This window comes from Merops nubicus, unplaced genomic scaffold, assembly GCF_000691845.1.
Source record: "Merops nubicus isolate BGI_N331 unplaced genomic scaffold, ASM69184v1 scaffold8882, whole genome shotgun sequence".
Lineage (NCBI taxonomy): Eukaryota > Metazoa > Chordata > Aves > Coraciiformes > Meropidae > Merops > Merops nubicus.
The window spans coordinates 5,005-25,255 of NW_008592812.1; the positions used below are offsets into that span (position 1 = coordinate 5,005).

Consider the following 20,251-nt stretch of genomic DNA (forward strand, 5'->3'; position numbering starts at 1 on the left):
GTGAGAGTGACTATATAACATTGGTAGAAAACCTAAGAATAAGTCCAATAATATTATTGTGTCCCCACTTATATCTTCACCTGTACTGTTTAAACAACATGCTTCTTTATTTCTTATAGGCCAAGTCCACCCTAAAAGTTTATCAGATCAACACAGAGAGGCTCAGGACTTCCATTCAAGATGCCATAGATGAAAACTGCCATCTCCAGGAAAGTGAGAAACAGGTAGGTTCTTCCTAGTTATCCTTAGAAATACTATATTTTCTTACAATACTATGTAAATATAATTTCTCCAAGGATTTAGTCCTGAATGTGTGTGTTAACACCCGTTGTGTGTTCTAGTAAATGGAATGAGGAAGAGGACATAGCTTTGTAGTGAATTTAGATTGGAATAACTTTGTCTAAAATTGTCCTGTTTTAAAAAAAAATGTAGTAATTAGATTTTTGTGGGGAAATGTGCACAGAGTTGGGTGGGAAAGGGAGCACGTGGTAATGTAAGACTAGTAAAAACTTTGAGACTTGGAGGAAAGCAGAGATTTGAGCAAGTCCACAGCTAGGATCCTCTATGGAGGCAGAGAGAAAACACCTATACTTTATCCAGAAAACAAATGAAATTAAGAAATTGCAAGTATGCAAAAAGCAAAGGGACAGAAAAGACTGCTACTTCCTACATCTTAGCTCCTTGTTTTCCTCAGTGCTGTAGCCAGATCTGAAAGGATGTCAATTGGTTGAAAATGTTCAGCATATGCAATAGTTGTCCTGTGCAATAAATATGCTATTACTCGATTTTTTTTTAAAAACAAAAATTATATTCTTTTGAAACACTCCACAGAACATTTAATGTTCAAGGGTTTTTTTTTCAGAGTTCTGAGTTGTTTGTTTGTTTTAAATAGATATGTGCTTATTTTCCTGACTGGCTGATGATCTCCTTGTTGTCTGAACAATAACCTGACAGACACCTTGCGGGTAGGGGTGGAGGAGTAGAGGTAGATGCCTGTTGGTATTAGCAGTCTTACAAAAAGCTGGGGAGAAAGAACTTCAGTCCTTTCTGTCAGAACATTGTGTGTATCAGACTTTCTGATTCAGGAAAAAAAAACCACTGGAAATGGAGAATTTTCTTCCGGAGGAATATTTCAGTTCTGTGCAACTCTTGTTATCAGTAAAACATTGTATTTTTATCTCATTTTGGAAGGTGTACATGTTTGTGACTACAAAAACAAAGACAATTTTATTAGACTTTTCTCAAGTTGCTTGACAATTATTTTCTTTCAAGGGTTTTTAATCTAATCAATAGATCCTTCTTGTTTGTTTCTGTGAGGAAGAAAGATCTGGTCTTGGTGCTTTGTTTCTCCACCAGAAAAAAAAAAGAAGAAAAATAATTTTGAGAAGCAGTACACAAAGTTTTAATATAGAGGGATTTTGTGTTGGTTCCCCCCATCCCCCAGTAATTTCTTGGGTTCAAACAGAAATAATCAAAGTATTTTGTGCATGTGTGAAAAGAATTTTCTTTTTCATTCCTTTTATTAAGTGCTGACAATTGCTCTACATTTTTTGTAAAGCAAAACTAGGAAAAAAATCAGTAGAAACAACTCACAGGATGTGATTAACTTGCCAGGTTCCTAGATAAAAAAGTTTTCTTGCATTCATTCCAGATAAAATAACCCGAGTATAGTAGCTTCTTAATGACGTTTAGGATGATTTAGTGCACTTTGTTGTTACTGAGCTTTGTTGCATTTTTTAGTAATTGGACAACATCTGTATGTATTGTATTTTGCTATGCTTTTTAGTAGATAAATAACCTGATAAGAGTTGATGGAACCTGGTAAGGAAAGAAGAGAAATTACCTGCTTTGCTTATTTGCATTCTCTTTTATGAGGTGGTTGTAAGCATGTGGGTTAGTTTCTTATATTAGAGTGTCCATATCCCTTTTTTTATTTTTCTTTCTTAACTTTTTTTAAAGATGGAATTTCACTTATGCTCAAAAGGTAACAAAAGTGTTACTTGTTCACGAAAACTAGAGTACTTTCTTCCTCTGTCCATTTGCACTAATGGGTCATAATCTTCTGGCACATCATAGCTTAAGCGTTGTAACAGATGTGCTCTCTCAGATTTATGATGTGTCAGAGAGAGGATTGGGCCTTTTAGTTTGAACAAGGGAACTGTTAATAAACTCCAAACTTTCAGTGCTTTGTTTTTTGCAGGAACGTTAGAAAAACATATTGCTTCTGCTTATTGCAGATCCTTGCTATTTCCCTTTATTGTAATTCTCAGAGGTATATAAAGTGAAGTTAATTTATTTTTTCTTTGGCTTCGTGAGGAAGGAGTCTCCTAAAGTCTAGCTTCTCTTTGAGGATGACAGTGATAAAAGTAGCTGCCTGTGTATGTCTTCTGAGCAGTATTAGCATAAGGAGTATTTTTGCTTTATCCATAATGTGTAGTTTGCATGATGCTGCAAATTCATGTGGCTTTTACTGCTTGAATGGTGCAGTTGTGTGCCAAGTGGGGTTTGTTCAATTCTAGTCACATACCTTTTGTGTTATGCCTTCTAGTTTGTCACTGATAAGTAGTGTTCAGGCTTGCTTGTCTATTTGCATGGCAGTTCCCCTGTTTAACTACCATTTTGTGATTTTTACTTTTAGTTAACTCACTGTTGCATTCTTGTTACTCAACCTAGTTATTCCTTTCGGTACATTCACCGCTTTTAAATCGGTTGCCTGTTTGAGTTTTAAGCGATAGTCTTGACAGAATCTTAAGACAATGATTTTGTACCGTGCCCCATGTTTTTGTTCTGCATGTTTTGTCTTAACATTTGCATCAGTTCAGCTTTGTTCTCACAATATGAAGACATGGTTTAATTAGTTAATACGTTGCAGTGGCTATTTTTACTGAACCAGTGTTTAAGCATGCTAATTTCTTTACTGCTCTAAAGTATTCTTGTGAAATGAGATTTTCCTAAGGGTTGTCTGTAAAATGTAACTTTGGAATCAGTCTGTCTTTTTAGTTAATCACAGTTAATTACAGAGATACGTACTCATAGGTATCAATTACATACAGGTGCTGTGACTTACATTAACAGGGAAGCTTTTTTTAAAATAAAATTTTAAAATTACTTCAAGGTAAATGGGAGTAGTGCATACCGGGGAATGAATGTTCTCTCAATCCATTCCCCAGTGTTTATAGCTGTTACATGAACAATAACTATTTTATATTCATTGCTCTTGTCAAATCAGAGTTTTTTAGCTGAATGGCGTACTAACTGAACAGTTCTTACAAATATTTTAAAATACCCTAACAACTAGTTATAGTGGAAGGCTATTGCAGCTAAAGCAATTGGACAATAATATAGGAGTCTTATTTTTCAATTTTCAAGGTCTGTCTTGTAGTCTATCTGTTAATTCTTACTGACAGGTGAGAGCTTAAAATTCTGCTTATGTGCAGATAAGACATGTAACAGGCTCAAGTACTATTCCTCCTTGATTCCTGGTTGTAACAGGCAATCGCTAATCTGCTATTTCCCTTTTTAGCTGTTACAAGAAGCTGAAGGATGGGGAGAACGACTTAGTGAACTAAATGAGCAAACTAAGATGTTTGAATCGTCTAAAGCAGATATTGAGGAAGTATTGAACAATAAAGAGAGCCAAGTCAAGGTAAATTATAACAGCTAGCATTGAATCAAGTTATTCAGACTGACGCTAATAATTGAGTTCCAAGAAAGTCTTAACAACCTCTCCTTGTCTTAGTAGGCATTAAGCTGTTTTGGGTTTTTGTTTGCTGCCTCCATCTTCTAATGTCTTATTCACTGCTAAGCAAAAGAGGTTGCTTCAGCAGCACAGTGAAGCATTTTGATGGCCTTGAAAGCCAACACATTAGATAAGGGAAAACTCTTTTTAGTTCTGAAAGAGTATTGCGTGTTTTTTGACTTCAGACCATGAGATTTGGGAGCGTGTTCTTACATGTGTGCACCCCCTGTACTCAAATCCTGCTAAAAGCAGGCATACATGGATATCTGAAAAGTCTTCACAAGGGTACACCAGTTGACCTGCAAGTGTATGTTTTAATAGAAAAAGTAATATAAGACATTAAGAATCCTGCATGTGGGGCTCAATTAATGTACCAAAGGAACTGAACAAAGGACAGAAATCCTGAAAAAGTAATTATAATGTTAAGTACACTTTCATTGCATGTAACTGCTTTACTGTGTGCTTTGCGTGGGCTTTTTCTTAGTCACTGACACAATACTTGCTGAAGATGAAGGACTGGAGTTCAGCAATAAGAGAAGATGACGATGCTGAAGATAGTCACTGGGACACTGATATAACGGGTGAAACAGAGAACGGAGAGCACTTAGGTATGGTTTGTATAGCTTCCCATCTTTAATATTAATTTAATAGATGTTTTAGAAATACAGAACCAACAAAATTCCAGGAAAGCTGAAAGATTAGCTTTGTAAAAGTTGGATTTTGAAGACTCTCTGGATATTACTGATGTCAGACTGTCATGCTTGGACACCTCCAGAACAACAAGTTACTCCTTAGCAGCGTGTGGATACAGCTAAACAGCATACATATTGTCACTCAGTTCTCGGTCTCTTGCAGAGTGACTTTAGCCTAAGTTAATACTAAGCAGTGGTTCGCCAACATTTTTAGGTGAACACCTTGCTTTCGTTTCTTCTTGACGCTCCTCTACAAAATAGCTCTGTGGGTCTTTAGAACTTAATTTTTGGTTCCTAGTCCTTCCGCGGGTGTTAATTGTTGCAGGCAATATGGTAGCACCGGAATCAAATGGGTGTAGAAGTGGGTCCCCTACAAACAGCAGCACAGGAAGATCCTTTTTGCCTCCTTTTTCTTGCTTCAACTTCTTTTTATGCTGGTGGTGATTATAGCACATCCCGGTACATCTTAGAGCGTGTGTTTGGCATCTCACTTTTAACATGAGCATTCTGAGTTTGATTTTCTTAAAAATATGTTATGCCTGTCATGGTAATTTGGGAATTGCTTTTTTATAAAACCAAAGTAAAATAATAGTAGCAAGCTATGTCAGAAATTGTTGTGCTTTTATGTGACATATTACTGTGTTCTGTCAATCAGATGATCAGCAAAAACGAACTATAAAGAAATTGATCTATGCTGCAAAGGTATGTGATTTTAAGAAATCTGTGGATGGAAGGGGGGAAACTAGAGGGGATATAAGCAATTTTTATGGTAAGCTAAGTTTAGTTGCATATAGACATCAGTATCACAGAGTTCAGCCTTTTTAAAAATTAAATTAGATTTTTTTGCATGCAGATAGTTTATGGCAATCTTAAAATGCTTTTGTTGTTGTTGTAGTTAAATGCTTGTTTAAAGACCCTGGAAACAGAAAGAGACCAAATGTATTCAAAACTGTCTGATGAAAATAAGGCTAAAGGCGAACTTACAGGTAACTAAATGTTGTTTTGCCTCTAAGATTAGTAAGATGCTGCTTTTGTAAAATGGTGTTGCAGGCTGTGTTACTTGCAGTAAAAACTGAATTAAGTTGATAGTTCATAGCTCTGCTTGTTTTTTAAAATGCTTGTTGGAGTTTAAGTTGCTTAGCTATTTTAGATATTTGATTTTAGAGGTAAAGAATCCAAGTTGCTAAAGTGCCGTTTGCAATTTTTGTTATGCTCAGGAATATTCTATAACTGTTAAGTTTATACTCATGTGGATAAGTCAGCAGGAGTGTATGATGGCCCTGATTTTACTGCTTAGGTAGAATGATGATAATAAGGAGCCCTAAATGAAAACTTATTATGAATTACAAAACTGCATAGATACATGCTCAGAGCTGCACTTTGTGGCAGATGGAGAGTATGGTTACTGATTTCCCATCAAAAGGAGCAATAGTTCTTCTCAATTTGTATAATTTATTAAAATATATTAACATATCATTTCTTATATTCAATGATTCTGTAGTGGTTGGATTTGATGACCTTAAAGGTCTTTTCCGACATTAAATGATTTTGTGATACCATAGGTTCAAAGGCTTTTTCAGTCTTTTTATATACTAAAATATTTTACTTTTGTACAAAATTGTGCATTGCCCAATATAATTATCTCTAAATTTCACAGAACGTATAGAAAACCTTCAAAGCCAACAAGCTTCCTTGGCGTCTGAAAATGAGCACTTTGAAAATGAAGTTCAAAAGCTGCAGCAGAAACTTAAAGTCATGACTGAGCTTTATCAGGAAAATGAAATGAAACTACACAGGTGCTGGTTCCTCTTTTTCTGTTTGATGCTTATTGTTTGATTTGAATGTAACTCTTTAATTTGGGGAGGCTGAAAATAACTGAAAATTTGAGTACTGCTTTCCAGAGTTTTCTAAATTGTGTAGATCCTGTAATGTTACACCTTCACATATGTTTGTGATCACAGTCATTTTACAGAATTTTTTTTCCATGAAAGAATGGGTGGTGCCTGTCAAAGATTTTAGAAGAGCCCAAAAGGAGTGGCAAGGAGCTGCTGTGATGAGCTAGCAGAATAAAAGGGGCTATTACTATTAACAAGGAATCTTTTAAAAAGCTAAGTGTGTTCAAACAAGGGAAATAGAAAAGTGGAATATGCAGATTGAGTAGAGATTTAAATCATGTTCAGAAGATCGATGGTTTAGATAGTTTGATTGCTAAGTACTACTGTTCACAGGAAGATGAGGAGTTTTTCCATGCAGGGCTGTATGCAGCAGTAGTGTCTGTGTGTTCTGCAGAATTACTTTGGGCATAATCTGTGGTGTGGAATACGGTTTGTGTCTTTTCTGGTGCCTGATGAGGCATAAAAAAAGAGGGATCTGGAAAATTATTTTTTTTTTTTTGTAACTGTTGATTAATAGCTAATAACCTTTTATCTTCTCTGGGAAGTGACTATAAAATGTAAAAAAGTATCAGAACAAATCACTGAAAGATAGTGTAGTTTTAGCTTTTAGCTTGTAGGATTTCATTTGTGGATGTCTGCTTTTTCTTTTTTTTCCCCCCTCCTGTTCTTTCTTTTTCTTTCCCTCCCAGATTGAAATATTCCTTTTAGGAATAGTGATGATCGAATGGCTTCATGTAGAACAGTTAGTGAATTGAATAAACTAATATGGATACAGACTACTGCTATTTATCTCACTTCCTGTGTTGCCTATAAAACTCATTATCTGCGTACATGTGTATTCATCACACCTAAATAATTGTCAGAGTTTTTCTTGAGAGAACAACAAAATTGTTGACTTGAAACAGAATTAACCATAGTTTTTGAATTTCCTTAAAGGAAGCTGACAGTAGAAGAGCGAGAACGCCTGCAGAAGGAAGAAAAGCTTTCTAAAGTCGATGAAAAAATTAACCATGCTGCGGAAGAACTAAACAGCTACAGGTAATTACAGATTTTAGTTGCTGTAATCATTCTTCCACAATGAAGAAAATGCAACAGAGAACTAATAAAAACATCCGCATAAGTGAATGTATTTTTTTCCAATTTATTTGTCTTGTGTATGTGTGTTACATGCTAGTTTGTAATAACACCGCATATTAGGGGAGTCTTTGTGTTGTTAAAAAATTGAGGTATGGAAGTTCACTAGCGACTTTTCTGCCACTAGACTGCTAACTTTATTAACTTGTTAGCTTCAATGGAATGGTAGAAGTGGGTCTCTTATCTGGTTCTCTTAACTAAATAGAGATAAAAATACAAAGTTAAGAGAATGCTGCGAAATGCAGTGCTCAGTTTTCATACAGATCCTAACATATGTTGTGTAGTTAGATTATTTCCCTATCTCTAAGCTTGTCAAATATTACTGTTTAGAAATTCTTTAGTAAAGTACTGTGATATAGGAATATTTTCTGTAGCTGTTAAACTGTTTTGCTCTGTTTTGTTTCACCAGCTGTATACCCATGGTTTGTTTCTGTGGTTTCTCAAACTATGGCACAGTTCTTCAATCTGTAATGTATATTCCCTGTCTTCCTCCAGTGTTTATGGGAGTGTTGACTCTAACTGAATGATACTGATCAACTGTGTTTCCTGAAGGGTTAATTTAATTCTTCAGAATGTGAAGTTCTTGTGGACGTTCTTCAGTATTCATACAGGAAGAGAGAAATCACCCTCTGCATTTACTCAGAGCGTGAACTTTGCAGAGATCTTAATTTTAAAGAGAATATTAACATTGCAAACAGAGTATAACTAAACAAGGATTGTGTCGTTGGCCCACCTGCTGAGAAGGGTGTAGAACTGAGAGAGGCTGCGTGCAGGGCAGCTGTCAGCAAAGGTGGCATCATACTTTCTGTGGTCTTTAAATAACTTCAGTGCAAGTGACTGTCCCTCAGAATTGACTGTGGTAGCCTGGGACAGCATGGTGCTAGGGCCATGTGGGCATGTGTGCTGAGCTGGGTGAGGCCAGCTGTTGGGCCGTATGTGGAGGCATAGCCTTCATATTGGAAACATGCTGCAGACCACTGAAAAGCTGGGGAGGTGTTACTTTTTTTTGTTCTGTTCTGTTTACATTCCTGTTTGCAGTAATCCAGGGCCTAGAATTTCCATACTTTTATGTGTCCCATGGGCCTAAGTGGCAACGCTGTCTTTTGGATGAAAAAAAAAATCTTAATTAGACCTTGTGTTTACTGTTTATTGTTTACTGTATTTAAAACTACATTTCTCCACAATTTATGACAATGTCATAAATAGTAATTCTGTTACAGGCAGCGAGCAAAAGATCTTGAAGAAGAGCTAGAAAGAACCATTCGTTCTTACCAGAATCAGGTATGTGCTTTGTGTTACCTACCACCTGTGCTGAAAGTCAAAGGGATTTTACTGCAACTGAAATAACATTTTCAGCTAGCTAGGTAGCTAGGCTTTTTTGAGTGGCTTTTGTCTCTTTGGGTTTATTTCCCCCCCCCCCTTCTTAATGCCACATCTAGTTTTGACCGAACCATTTCATAGCAGACATCACCAAATAATTTTATTTAAAAGTTAAATTTTCAGTTTTACTGTGTCATTATAAGTTAACCATGCACATGCAATTAAGAAGTAAGAGCATATACTCAATCTTAAATTCTCTTTTTGACGTGAATAGTGATCTAATTAATATCTCTTTCACAGATTACCTCACATGAGAAAAAAGCTCATGATAATTGGGTAAGTTCCAAATACTGAATTTTCTGAAGTTTGTGTGTCTTTTCCTTGATTTGAATAGCTTGCTTTGCCACTTCTGTTTCTTATTACAAAACAGATAATCAAAATTAACTCTAACCTCTCACCTCGAAACATATGGATTTATTGCAGAAATACACAAAAGCATGTTAAAAATACCTCTGTTCTATAAAATAGTTAGAATAATTAAACCAGATACTTACAAGCACAGTAGAATGATATTACAATATTACTTGCTACAGCAGTAAATCTGCCAGAATAATGTCTTACTATGTAAGAAGTGTGTGACATTTTGCTAATAATAAAAGCTTTTGGCCTTGTTTCAATGACATTTTACTATTTTCCCTGGATGTACTTCACTCCTTTTATCTACAAATAGGAGACACTGTCCTGTAAGAACAGTGAGTTCCATTAATGCTTCCTAAAAATATTGCTCGAAAAATCCATATTTACCTTCTTGTTTCCTGAAAATGAAACTGTAAAAAATATCTCCCGACTAATGCATTCTTTAGTTTGACAGAATGGCCTGTATAAGATAGAACCCTTTTAAAAGCTAGGGCACTTCATGGTCATAATTTTATATTTTTTAACCATACGATTTTAAAATAAAACTTTTATATAAAATTTGAGGCTTTAAGTCTTGTACCTATTCTGTCTGGGCTTCAAAACAACTATAGCTAAAGAATTTCATTTCTGGTGTTTTAAGAACCTGCAGGAAGCCGTATCATTCCTCAAAAATTTGGGTAGTAGAGCTGCTAATGTCATTTGGTGACATATTTGAGGCTCTGTTTTATATGCTTTATAGACAACTCCTATCTTGTGAAAATACAGCCCACACACTTCAGATAGAAAAAAAAAAATGTCTTGGATCTAGGACCTGTCACATTTATGAAGCATTTAATAAAAAAATAGCAATATCTAAGCATCTGATTTTTGTCCCTTCCCAAAGCTGACAGCCCGAGCAGCTGAAAGACACCTCAATGATATAAAAAAAGAAAATGCACATAACAGACAAAAGTAAGTGCAGTCCTGATCTAATTCTAAACAAATGCAGTTTGGCATGTGAGTATGTTTTGGATTGATGCAATTTGGTGTTTTCCAGACCTAGTTAATCAATTGTGGCCCAAACAGGGCAGAGGGAACACAGCATTCCATTGGAACTCTGAAAGAACGGGAGTCAGTTGAGTATTCCTGTAATGGTAACATGCAAGGAAAGTAAGAACTGTGTGTAGTATTGAAATATTTCAGGGAAGAAGCAGAACGTAGTTCTAGAACTGAAAGGGTTTGGACACTCGTTTTTTGTTTGTTTTAAATAAGCATGTATCAACCAGATGTGATGGCTGCCTAATGATTTCGCAGCTTATCTCAGAAGTTAATACTGAACTAACAGAGCAAGTGGTGGTGGTGGTTGAGAGGAACCCTTAGGTGTGAAGTTAACTAATACTTGGAATGCAGGTTAGGGTACTCACAAGAGTAGTATCATGGCTAAGAGTAGTATCTAGGCTTTATGACATGCTACTTCAGTTTCTGAATTACAGTTTAAGTACAGCAGGATAAATACTTTCAGGAATACTTAAGGTCAGAGTTCTGTGACATCCTTTGTCTTTTTTATTTAGGGAATAAAATACCTTGCTTCATTAACCCTTTAAGTAGAAAGCCTGGCAGTAAATAGTACAGTCCAGTAAAACTTTTGCACTTCTTGGTTATTTACTACGTTTTTATTGTTTATTTGCAGACTAACTGAAGCAGAATTTAAACTTGATCTTTTAGAAAAAGATCCGTATGCTCTTGATGTTCCAGTTAGACCACTTGGCAGAGGTACAGTATTGAATTGTAAAATAAAGGCAAATTGTTTTGGTTTATGGCTTTGCTTCCCAAGACCACACATGTTATTGTTTGAAAACTATCTTGGCCATGTGTATATACAAATAACAGTCATTAAAAAAAAATAGATTGGATCATAAATGACTCTAGGTCATGTCAATTAATTTGTTGAAAGTAAGGACCTTTGTACTGTCAATGAATGTACACTGGGAATATGGTACACGTGGTAACGAGAGCACGATTCTCATTTCACTTACCCAGTTTAAACTTCACCTGAGAAGTTAATTACATTATACAATTTGCTAAACTAAATATTTTGAACTTGAGTATTTTGTTTTAACTGTTCCAGAGCATTCCCCATATGGACCCTCACCAATGGGCCGGCCTTCATCTGAAACAAGAGCTTTTCTTTCCCCTCCAACTTTATTGGAGGGTCCTTTAAGGCTTTCACCTGTGCTTCCAGGTGGAGGAGGAGGAAGAGGTACAATTCTTAAACTTGAAAATGTATCTATCTTGGATTTCTCTCTCCTCTACTATAAACCTGTCACTCCTTTTCCTCTTTCTGGTGACAAAAAATATTAAAGCAACCAATTCAGTGTAAACAGTTAATTGGACAAACTCTTCCTGTTTTTCAGCTTGCTTCTAAAGCTGTCTAATGTGTAATGGTACAATGGAAAATACAGCTGTTACTAGCAGGTTCATCATTGGATTCACTTTAGAAGCATAGATGGAGAAAAGTGAAAAGCCCAACTTAATCAGTCTTGGTTTATTTTTTGGACAAACAGGGTTCTGCTGAAGAAAACTTAGAATTTTAAAGTAAGCAAGGGTCAGTTTTCTGAAGAAAGAACACTGCCACTTCCATCTCATTGGTCTACAGATGGTGAGAGAAAGGGAGGGTACCTGCATTGTCAAAGACATGAGGCACTTTTATTGGGGGTCATACTAGAAAGTTCATAGAATCCTTTAGGTTGGAAGAGACCTTTAAAGTCATCAAGTCCAACCATTAAAGTTACTGAATCAGTAAGTTGTTTTCCTCACTGTGTTCTAACTTTGAGTCAGTCCTTTCACGTGGAGGTGGTTTCTTCCCTAGTGATAAAAGGGACCAGGAAGGTTGTGTGTAAGAAGTAAAGCTCAGAAATTCAGGAATAGGTGAAAGCAGGCTGTGGCGTCATGGGTTGTAAGGGAAGAAAAACACAGTTTGATGTTGATGCAAATAGTGTAGATAAATCCTAGAATGGAGTTCAGCACAGTTAATAAAGAAGCTACTGTTTAGTTTACTGCTACCGTTACACCCATTGAAATCTGTACTTATTTCATGGGAACAAATGTCTCTTCTATAACGATTTCACGAATCAACATTGATTTTTAAAAGACCAGAATGGACTATTTATTTACTGTAATTCTTTGTAAAAAGCATATCTAGGTGCATATGGAAGTTGATTCATTTTTTAGGTCATAAGAGCTTGAGATTGAGTGTTCAGCTGAAGCTATATTACATACAAGCAAAACCATATTGACAGTTTATTTGATTAGAGTCAGTAAGTAATGAAACTGAGCTAATCTGTCTTTAAATTGTAGCCCAGCTGTTGCTGTTGAGGACAAGTAAAAAGCAAGGAGAGGGAGAGACTGTACAAAGGCATAACTAGTGCCCATTACACAATGGAGCACTGATTTAAAATTAAACAAATGATGTATTTAAATGATGCCAGCTACAGGGCAATGTTAGTGCTCAGCCAACTTTGCACAAGACATGAAATGGCTTCAAATTTGAGGTTGAATTTTAGAATAGAGAGTTAGAGAATGGCACCAGAATTCATTATTTCTGTGAATTTTTTTTTTCAGACTGAATCTTTTTAGAGGAAGCTTGCAACCTAAAATCACTCACTGTTACTCTTTTTCTTCCACTTGATTGTGTTGAACTAGTCCGATTTTTTTTTCCTCCCCTCCCCCCCTTGAATAAAGAATTAGTATCAGAAGTGCTGAATGTGCTGTGGATATTTTCTTACCCTTAATGAGGGTATTAACTTCCAGTGTGCTAATTTTTAGTTTGATTAGCAGCAGGTTTTTTAGCACTGAGAAGAAGATTTATGATGAGGGCACTAGTTTCTCTGATTCAAATTAACCGAAACTCTTAAAATTATTATTTTTTAAAATTGCAGGTACTCTAGATTGCACTCTTTTTGAACTAAGAGTTTTAAGTGCTTCCAGTAGACATAAATGGTCATCAGCAAACAGCTGGAGAGTTCTGTGGAGCCATGTCCCTCTCTTCCTGACAGTGTTGCCATTCCATGATTTATTTTACTATTTTCAGACTTGATGAAGAAAGCCATCACAGACGATTTAAGATACTTGGGTAAATAGCTATCTGATTTCTTCAAATAGGATCCAGAGGACCAACTGCCATGTATGAAGCCAGTAATGAAAGAGGAGAGCTGAGCTGTGAGAGATTAACTGATCCCCACAGACCACCATCAGATACTGGATCCCTCTCCCCTCCCTGGGACAGAGAACGCAGGATAATGGTGCCTCCACCAGGTATAAAAATCTCCTTAGCCATTGTATCTATGCAAGAACGTAGTTACTGACTTGCAGCGTATGTACCTGTCTGTTTTTCCTTGGAACTGCATGTGCAACTGCACTGGAAAGGTTTTTTTTAATAATAAGATTTTTTTTATTTCTTGAAAGGTGCAGTTCACTTGGACTTTATGCTGTCTTTTCAATGCCTGTTGGTACTGGCAGTGTACAATCAACTGTTGGGTCTCGTTTTACTCAGGTTTGCTTAGTGCATCAAAAGATCTGTCTGGGCTGGATAAGAGATCTGAGAAAGTAAAAGGTTTTTATGGTGCCCTAGCTTTAAATAAATAAAGGCTAGGTCATGTTGAAAAAAACTGTTTTTCAAAGAAAACTTTTCTATTAATAGTACAGGAGTACCATGCTACAGTCATTCTGTTGGGTACATATTTTTATGTTGATACTGCCTCTTTGATAACTAGTGGCAACAAAATCTGTTTTCACTCTCAATTCTTCAGCTGAACATCTGTATTGTGTACTGTCACTCAAAGCAGACAGATCGATCAAAGAGGATTCTACTGATTCTTCTCAAGTAAACAGTGCAGGGGGAAGGACAACCTTTCTTTATATGTGTATAAAGAAGCAAAAATGTTACAAGCTTTTTAAAAAAATGAGGCAAAGCATATGGATTAAAACAGCTCAGTTATAAGGTACTGCAAGCAATATTGTCGATGCCGCACATCTGTGTGAATGCCTGATTATGGAACGTGAACTCCCCTCAGGATGCAGGTTCTCATGTGCCAGATCTGTTTATTGGCAGGATACTGCAGAGGGAGAGTCTTCTTTCCTTGACCTGAGCTGTGTTCTTACCTCATCTTTGCACTTGGATCTCACTGGTAGAGTTTGCCTTCGTGATTGATTGCTAGGTCTGATGGAAGGGAGCTGGTGGAAACACATTACAGCACTATGAAAGATAACAAAAAACAGTACTTTTACACTGGTAGATTAGTAGGTACAATACCTTATTTTGCCTTTGACCTTTATTGCTGTGCTGGACCTTTGCTTCAAGGCCCCACTATTTATAACTTAGTAGAATTTTGAAAGTTATGATTACCTGTGTGTTAAACCAAGAATCAATAAACTTTCTCTTTTGCAGCTCCTTAGAGACATGAGCTGTAGTACATACCTGCTGGGATTCCTGTGTTTGGGCCTTCTAAGATTTGTTTGCTCACCCTGATTAATAGCCACTTTGGATATTTGGAAGAGCCTGAGATAATGGAAAATTTTCCTGATCTACAATTGTCTGGAATGGGGGGAATAAATCTTCACTACCTGTTTTGTGATTTCTTCAATGTTAGGTGAAACTTACACTGATCCAGTTCTTCCTCCTCGAAGACAAGAACGATTTTTCCCTAATCCTCCAAATACTGGAAGACTTTCTGGACCAGCAGAACTACGAACTTACAATGTGCAGTCTTTTGATAGAACAGGTGGGAATTGCTTCCATGATAGTATGAAGTGGAGGATCTTGGTGTAAGTTGACTGTGCTTAGTAAGCCATGGAAAGAGGACAACTTTATAGCTACCACAGCCCTGATGTTCCATTGTGTAACACCCGCCAGCCTTGATGCAGTCTGTTCTGGGTGGATGGGATTCAGTGAAAAGTAGCTATGAGGTTTTGGTTGGTTGGTTGTTTTTTTTTTTTCTGTCCACCTCCACTATTCTCTGTTAACTATTCAGGATTGGTCTGAATGTGTTTTGGCACCTCCCCTGAGGCTTACCAGTGCACTATAATATCATAAACCCTTAGCTGCATTTCCATGCTACGTTTAGTAGTCATAGAGTACTAGTCATAGAGTCAGAGTCAGTAAGACTGAAAGGATAATGGCAAAAATTTCAAGTATCCATCCTCTGGCTTTGCCTACTGAAGCAGAAGTTCCTGAGGTCTCCTCCTTCAAACTGTTTACCATACTTGCAGCTTTTTGTAGTTCAGAGCATGTTTGCCCCCAGCTTAAAGACAGATTTCACTGCCCCAAGTATCATTTGGTTTAAACTAGCCAATTATGTAAATCTAGTTTGTGATACATAGCAACAGCCAGAAGCTCAGAGGCAAAGTTTTGGTGAGTTAAACCTTATGACTGAAATGGTTTAAGAGCTTAAAGCCTTAATTGTCATTAAGCATTTTCGTACATATTTAATGCCTAATAAGTCACCTGTGTCCAATTCATCAGCTAGGCTGGAGCTGTTAAACTTGGAACAGAAACTTTGCCACCCAGTATTTAGTTACTCATATGATTAGTGGTGAGTTACCTTCATTGTTGTCCAATTTCTGGCAATAAGAGAGAGAACCTTTGTTACCTGCTGTCGCAGGGTGAGAACTCAGAATGCTGAAGTCTGTTTTCAGGTTGAAGGTTCAGGTTTTACAGGGGATTATTCTGTACTGGAAGATGATTCTGTTCCAGTACAGCCACTCACCTTCCTACCCCCTTTACCCAAGCCTCTGTATTTTTTACTGTTACTTTCTAATACTTGGTGTTCCTCCAAGGTTTTCTCCTAGCACCTGGATTCTGACTGAAGGATAGGAGAGGTGCACTGTCTTTGCACTCACTGCACCCGTTTTTACACTTTTCTTCAGCTATTGGCAAGGAATTTTAAAAAAAAAAATTGTATTCATGTCTTGGGCAGTTTAACCTGCTCAATGTAAACAGGGTTTTGAATAATCTTGCTGCCAATGTATAGGAGGTCATTAAGCATATATGTGAATGTTGCTTTTTAGAGGCATGTAATTTCACTAGACTTGGGTGATTATTTGTAAAAATATGAAGAGGGAAAAAAAAAAAAAAAAACCAACAAAAAAAACAGTCATCCAGAACAGATTAACTGCCTTCAGAACAGCAACAGGTGTCACGGTACTGAAATCCAGGCTTCAGCTCTTTGACCTACACTTCCTCACCAGGATGATCAAAATGTTACTCAAATTAAAACAATCTGCATTTTCCTTAGCTGGGTGGCTGACTCTACAGAAACTTCCAACTCCAGGAGGTACCTGGAGCAGGAAACATTGTCAGAAAGAAGCGTTAAAGCTTGGCACAGTTTGTCAGCAACTTCACAAGGATTTAAAATGGGAAATGTTACACAACCTAAGCATCAAGGCATGAACACTGTGTGACAGAAGCAGTTTAAATGCTTTTAGATTTAGTAGTAGCTTCAATGAAGGGAGGGCCTACTTGAAGTGACAGGTACTTTGGATTTTTGGAAGAGATCTATCTGCTCATTGAGAAAAGAGCCTTGTTTGTTTCAAAGAAGAAGAAATACAACATGCAGATTAAAAGTCTGCCACTTGTTTGTTAGAAGCATTCTTTCAGTCCTGTGCTTCTTAGTGGCATTGTCTTCCCTGGGGTGGAAGTGTAAGAAAATATTCTCCAAAGCTCAGGTTTGGTTTTTCTTGGGTTTTTCTTTTTTTTAATAGAAGAAATGAGTACATTTAATGCATATATTTAGTATATTTATATGCAGCCTGGTTCTCCGTTGACAATTCCCTTTAATAATTTTCTCCATTTGTTACTGTCACAGTTTAGGGTCAAGGCTGCCCCCAGACCTGCAACAGATGCTCTCTGTTAACCCCTTTCCCCCAGCAAAGGGGAAGGGAATAAGGGAGAGAGAGAGACTGATAAGAAAAGGAAAACAGCTTTAATGAAAATACCACTACTACTGCTAACGGTAGTAGTAATAATAAAATTGTGCAAACCCAGCTCCCCCCCCCCGATGGCAATGTGTCACAGTCACCCCCAGCTGGGGAGCAGCCCCTGGGGAAGGAGGTCGAGGGCTGGACTGGGCACAGGAGCTGGGTTCTGGAACTCAGTTCAGGAGCAGAGGGCTCAGGATCACAGGCAGGATGGATGGAGTCCTCCTCGGGTGTCGGCCACTGCAGGAACAGCAAAAGGGAAGAAGGGGCTTGACCCTCGTGATCCTTCAGCTTTTATACTGAATGTGAGGGATATGGGATGGAATACCCCACTGGTGAATTTTAGGGTCACTTATCCTGTCTGCTCCTCCCTGTGCATGCAGCCTTAACTTTCTGCCCCCCTCAGTGTGGTGAATAAGATTTAGTGACCTTGGTCTGCACAGCAATCCTTGGTGGAAACTCTAAATGTGGAGCATTATCACTGCTGAAAGCAGACACCGTCTGTGAAAATATCCTGTTAACTTCAGAAAGTGCAGTTAGTTAGAAGAGCTTTAGCTGAAAAGTAAAATCACCGAACAGAATTAGTTCTGTTCTACCCCAAACCAGGACAGTTGCTGAAAATACTTGTTCTCAGGGAAGTATAAAGGTAAAACCACTGAAGTTCCTATTTATCTCCTCATTTATGAAGTGCATACAGCAAGTACAAGGATGGTTTTCTCTTGCTCATCCAGAACTGATGTAGTTCTGAAAGTCACCTTGATATTTAGCAGCTAAGGAAGGAATCGGGTTTTGTCAGACTTGAGTAGAATTGCTGCTGAGGTCTATGCCAAGAGCGTATCATGATGCAGTCACTCCCAGAGTGGGACTCTACAATACAAAGAAAGTATTAGCAGGAGGGAGGGGGAAATGGAATGCTACAGTAAAGTTAAGCTGTAGTGCTTGGAAAATACACTTGTAACTTAGAAAAAACAAACCCTAAAAAGTCTTATTTGAATACAAGAAACTAGTTAAAAAAGCACAACCTTGTAATTGGTGTGCAACCTGTACAGAAGTTGGAGAAAATATTCAGACATAGCTTTGTGTTTCTCAGTTGCCTTTAAGTCTGCCTGCAGAACAGTTGTTTGGTACAGTAGTACTCTCTTTTCTTTTTTTTTTTTTTTTTCCTTTTTCTCCCTTGCCTATATATCTTGATTTCAGAAAAAATACTGAAATGAGTGGTGGAGAGGAGGTCAGCACTGAGTAACTTGCTTAACTTTTGCATATAGATGGACAAACATCTTCAGAAAATAGCCCACGAACAGAACCAAGTGGAGATGGGATGAAAGATCCTTCTCACCTTAGCGTAAGTAGCTAAACAGAAGCTATTTAAAGAAGCTTTAATTTTCTGCAAAATGTTCTGGAAAATTTGCTTCTAGTACTTTGGTGGTCACATTCTATTGCACTGTGCAGTCCAAATTGTAAAATTATCTGTATACTTTTGTCACAGCACTTATTGTCTTGGGAATTAATTTTGATGTATGACTAACATAATCCCTGCTGAAAATTAATTACAGTCCAAAAGATGAAACTGTGTTCAAGCCGACGGTCAGTGCACATAGACAGCCTCGCTCGGGATTAGGCCATAGCTAAGGCAGACCTGGAACTAGCTGTTAGCTAGTGTGACAGTCTACACCAAAGTGGTCCTGATGGGATGGGAGATGTTCCCTCTCCTTACACCTTCCCCTGAGCTCACGTCCCTGTTTCTGTTGTGTTGCAGAACTCGGTACCTGATCAGTTGCTGGCAGCTGAAAGCGAAGCCGTCGGTTCAGGGTTTGCTCCTCCACCTTTCCCTCCAGTCAGACCTCCGTTGATGCCTATGGATCCTAGAGCACCTTTCATGAGACGAGGGCCTCCTTTCCCCCCGCCGCCTCCTGCTGGCATGTACGGGCCACGGGAATGTTTCCCCGTACGAGACGTGGGGCTCCGCCCCGCGCTGCCAGGTGGGTGGCTCCTGCCAGCGTTGTTCCCCCGGGCTGGCGCACACGCGTCGTGTGGGCAGGAGGTGCCCTGCACCTGCTGCTGCTCGGGCCAGCTGGCGGGGAGCGTCTTCTCCTGCTGGCCTTCATTGCTGTGTACGCTTTCTTTGTCAGCGGCTCGTGTTGATGATGTTTTTACAAACACTGGCTTTAAATGCTGAAGAGTACACGTATGTGTAATTTCCAGCCAGAGTTCTTTTTTGGGGTAGGAAACCAAGTAGATGCTTACCTTAATCCTTTTCCTAATATGAGGCTGCATCATATAGAAAAGCTTAGTTTCATCCTTTAACTTAGAGGTGCGCTAGTGTCCGTGCGCAGGCGTGCAGACGTACCTGTTAATGGTCTTCCTTGGAGACAGCATTAGGGGAGCAAGATGTATGTATCGGGCTGCAGGGCGTCTTCCTGCCTCCTGCTGTTCGCAGGTTAACCTGTGAAGAATGAAGCCATTTAACTTCCTAAGTCTCTGCAGGGGCTGCTGCAGCAGACCAAATGCGATGGTGGTGGCAGCAGACCGGTCGCAGACAGGGGCCAGAAGCAGACAGGGACTGGCTGCCGCCACCAACGTGTCACAGGTGACTACTGAGAAAAGCAGTAGAAGGGGCAGGTTTGTCCTGCCCGTTCCTGGCATCTTTGTTTCTCTGGAGCATAACACCTAGGTCTGCTGTTGAGGTGGGCCCCTGCTGAGGGGTAAGGTCCATGGTGTAGGAGGAGCAAGTGTGTGCTTACTGTTGTGATTGATAGTAACCAGACTGCTCTGATTCTTTCTCAGTAAGAAATCCATTTCCAATGAGATCTTATCCTCACTATCCACCTCAACGACCTGGATTTTTGCCTCCACCACCTCCTCCTGAAAACAGAGTTGAGCCACCTCAGCCAAATCCATCAGCTGTAGAACAACCAGAACCACACCAGGAGACTTGACAGAGGCATCTGAGCAACATGCTGAACTATTCCTGTACTGTCCTAAAGGCATTTTTCCCTCTGTTAAGTAACCGTTGTTACTTAGGTATATATAAACTACTCTGCTCAAATTGAAGCTTAATAGAAAATTCTCAGGATAGCATTTTGTAAATAAAGAATTAAATA

At 38.3% G+C, this 20,251-nt stretch overlaps 1 protein-coding gene across 1 annotated transcript in view; it reads left to right on the forward strand.

The window, feature by feature from the left end:
- Positions 1 to 20,251, forward strand: part of CTAGE5 (CTAGE family, member 5) — a 24,591-nt gene extending 4,340 nt beyond the window's left edge. Inside the window, exons 7-23 of the mRNA XM_008935257.1 lie at positions 120 to 224; positions 3,524 to 3,646; positions 4,224 to 4,347; positions 5,087 to 5,133; positions 5,327 to 5,417; positions 6,089 to 6,227; positions 7,263 to 7,364; positions 8,681 to 8,741; positions 9,081 to 9,116; positions 10,081 to 10,148; positions 10,867 to 10,949; positions 11,305 to 11,436; positions 13,338 to 13,490; positions 14,825 to 14,956; positions 18,416 to 18,492; positions 18,907 to 19,129; positions 19,935 to 20,251. Of these exons, the coding sequence (XP_008933505.1) occupies positions 120 to 224; positions 3,524 to 3,646; positions 4,224 to 4,347; positions 5,087 to 5,133; positions 5,327 to 5,417; positions 6,089 to 6,227; positions 7,263 to 7,364; positions 8,681 to 8,741; positions 9,081 to 9,116; positions 10,081 to 10,148; positions 10,867 to 10,949; positions 11,305 to 11,436; positions 13,338 to 13,490; positions 14,825 to 14,956; positions 18,416 to 18,492; positions 18,907 to 19,129; positions 19,935 to 20,086 (1,848 nt within the window). The 3' untranslated portion in view covers positions 20,087 to 20,251. The remainder of the gene's footprint in view (positions 1 to 119; positions 225 to 3,523; positions 3,647 to 4,223; positions 4,348 to 5,086; positions 5,134 to 5,326; positions 5,418 to 6,088; positions 6,228 to 7,262; positions 7,365 to 8,680; positions 8,742 to 9,080; positions 9,117 to 10,080; positions 10,149 to 10,866; positions 10,950 to 11,304; positions 11,437 to 13,337; positions 13,491 to 14,824; positions 14,957 to 18,415; positions 18,493 to 18,906; positions 19,130 to 19,934) is intronic.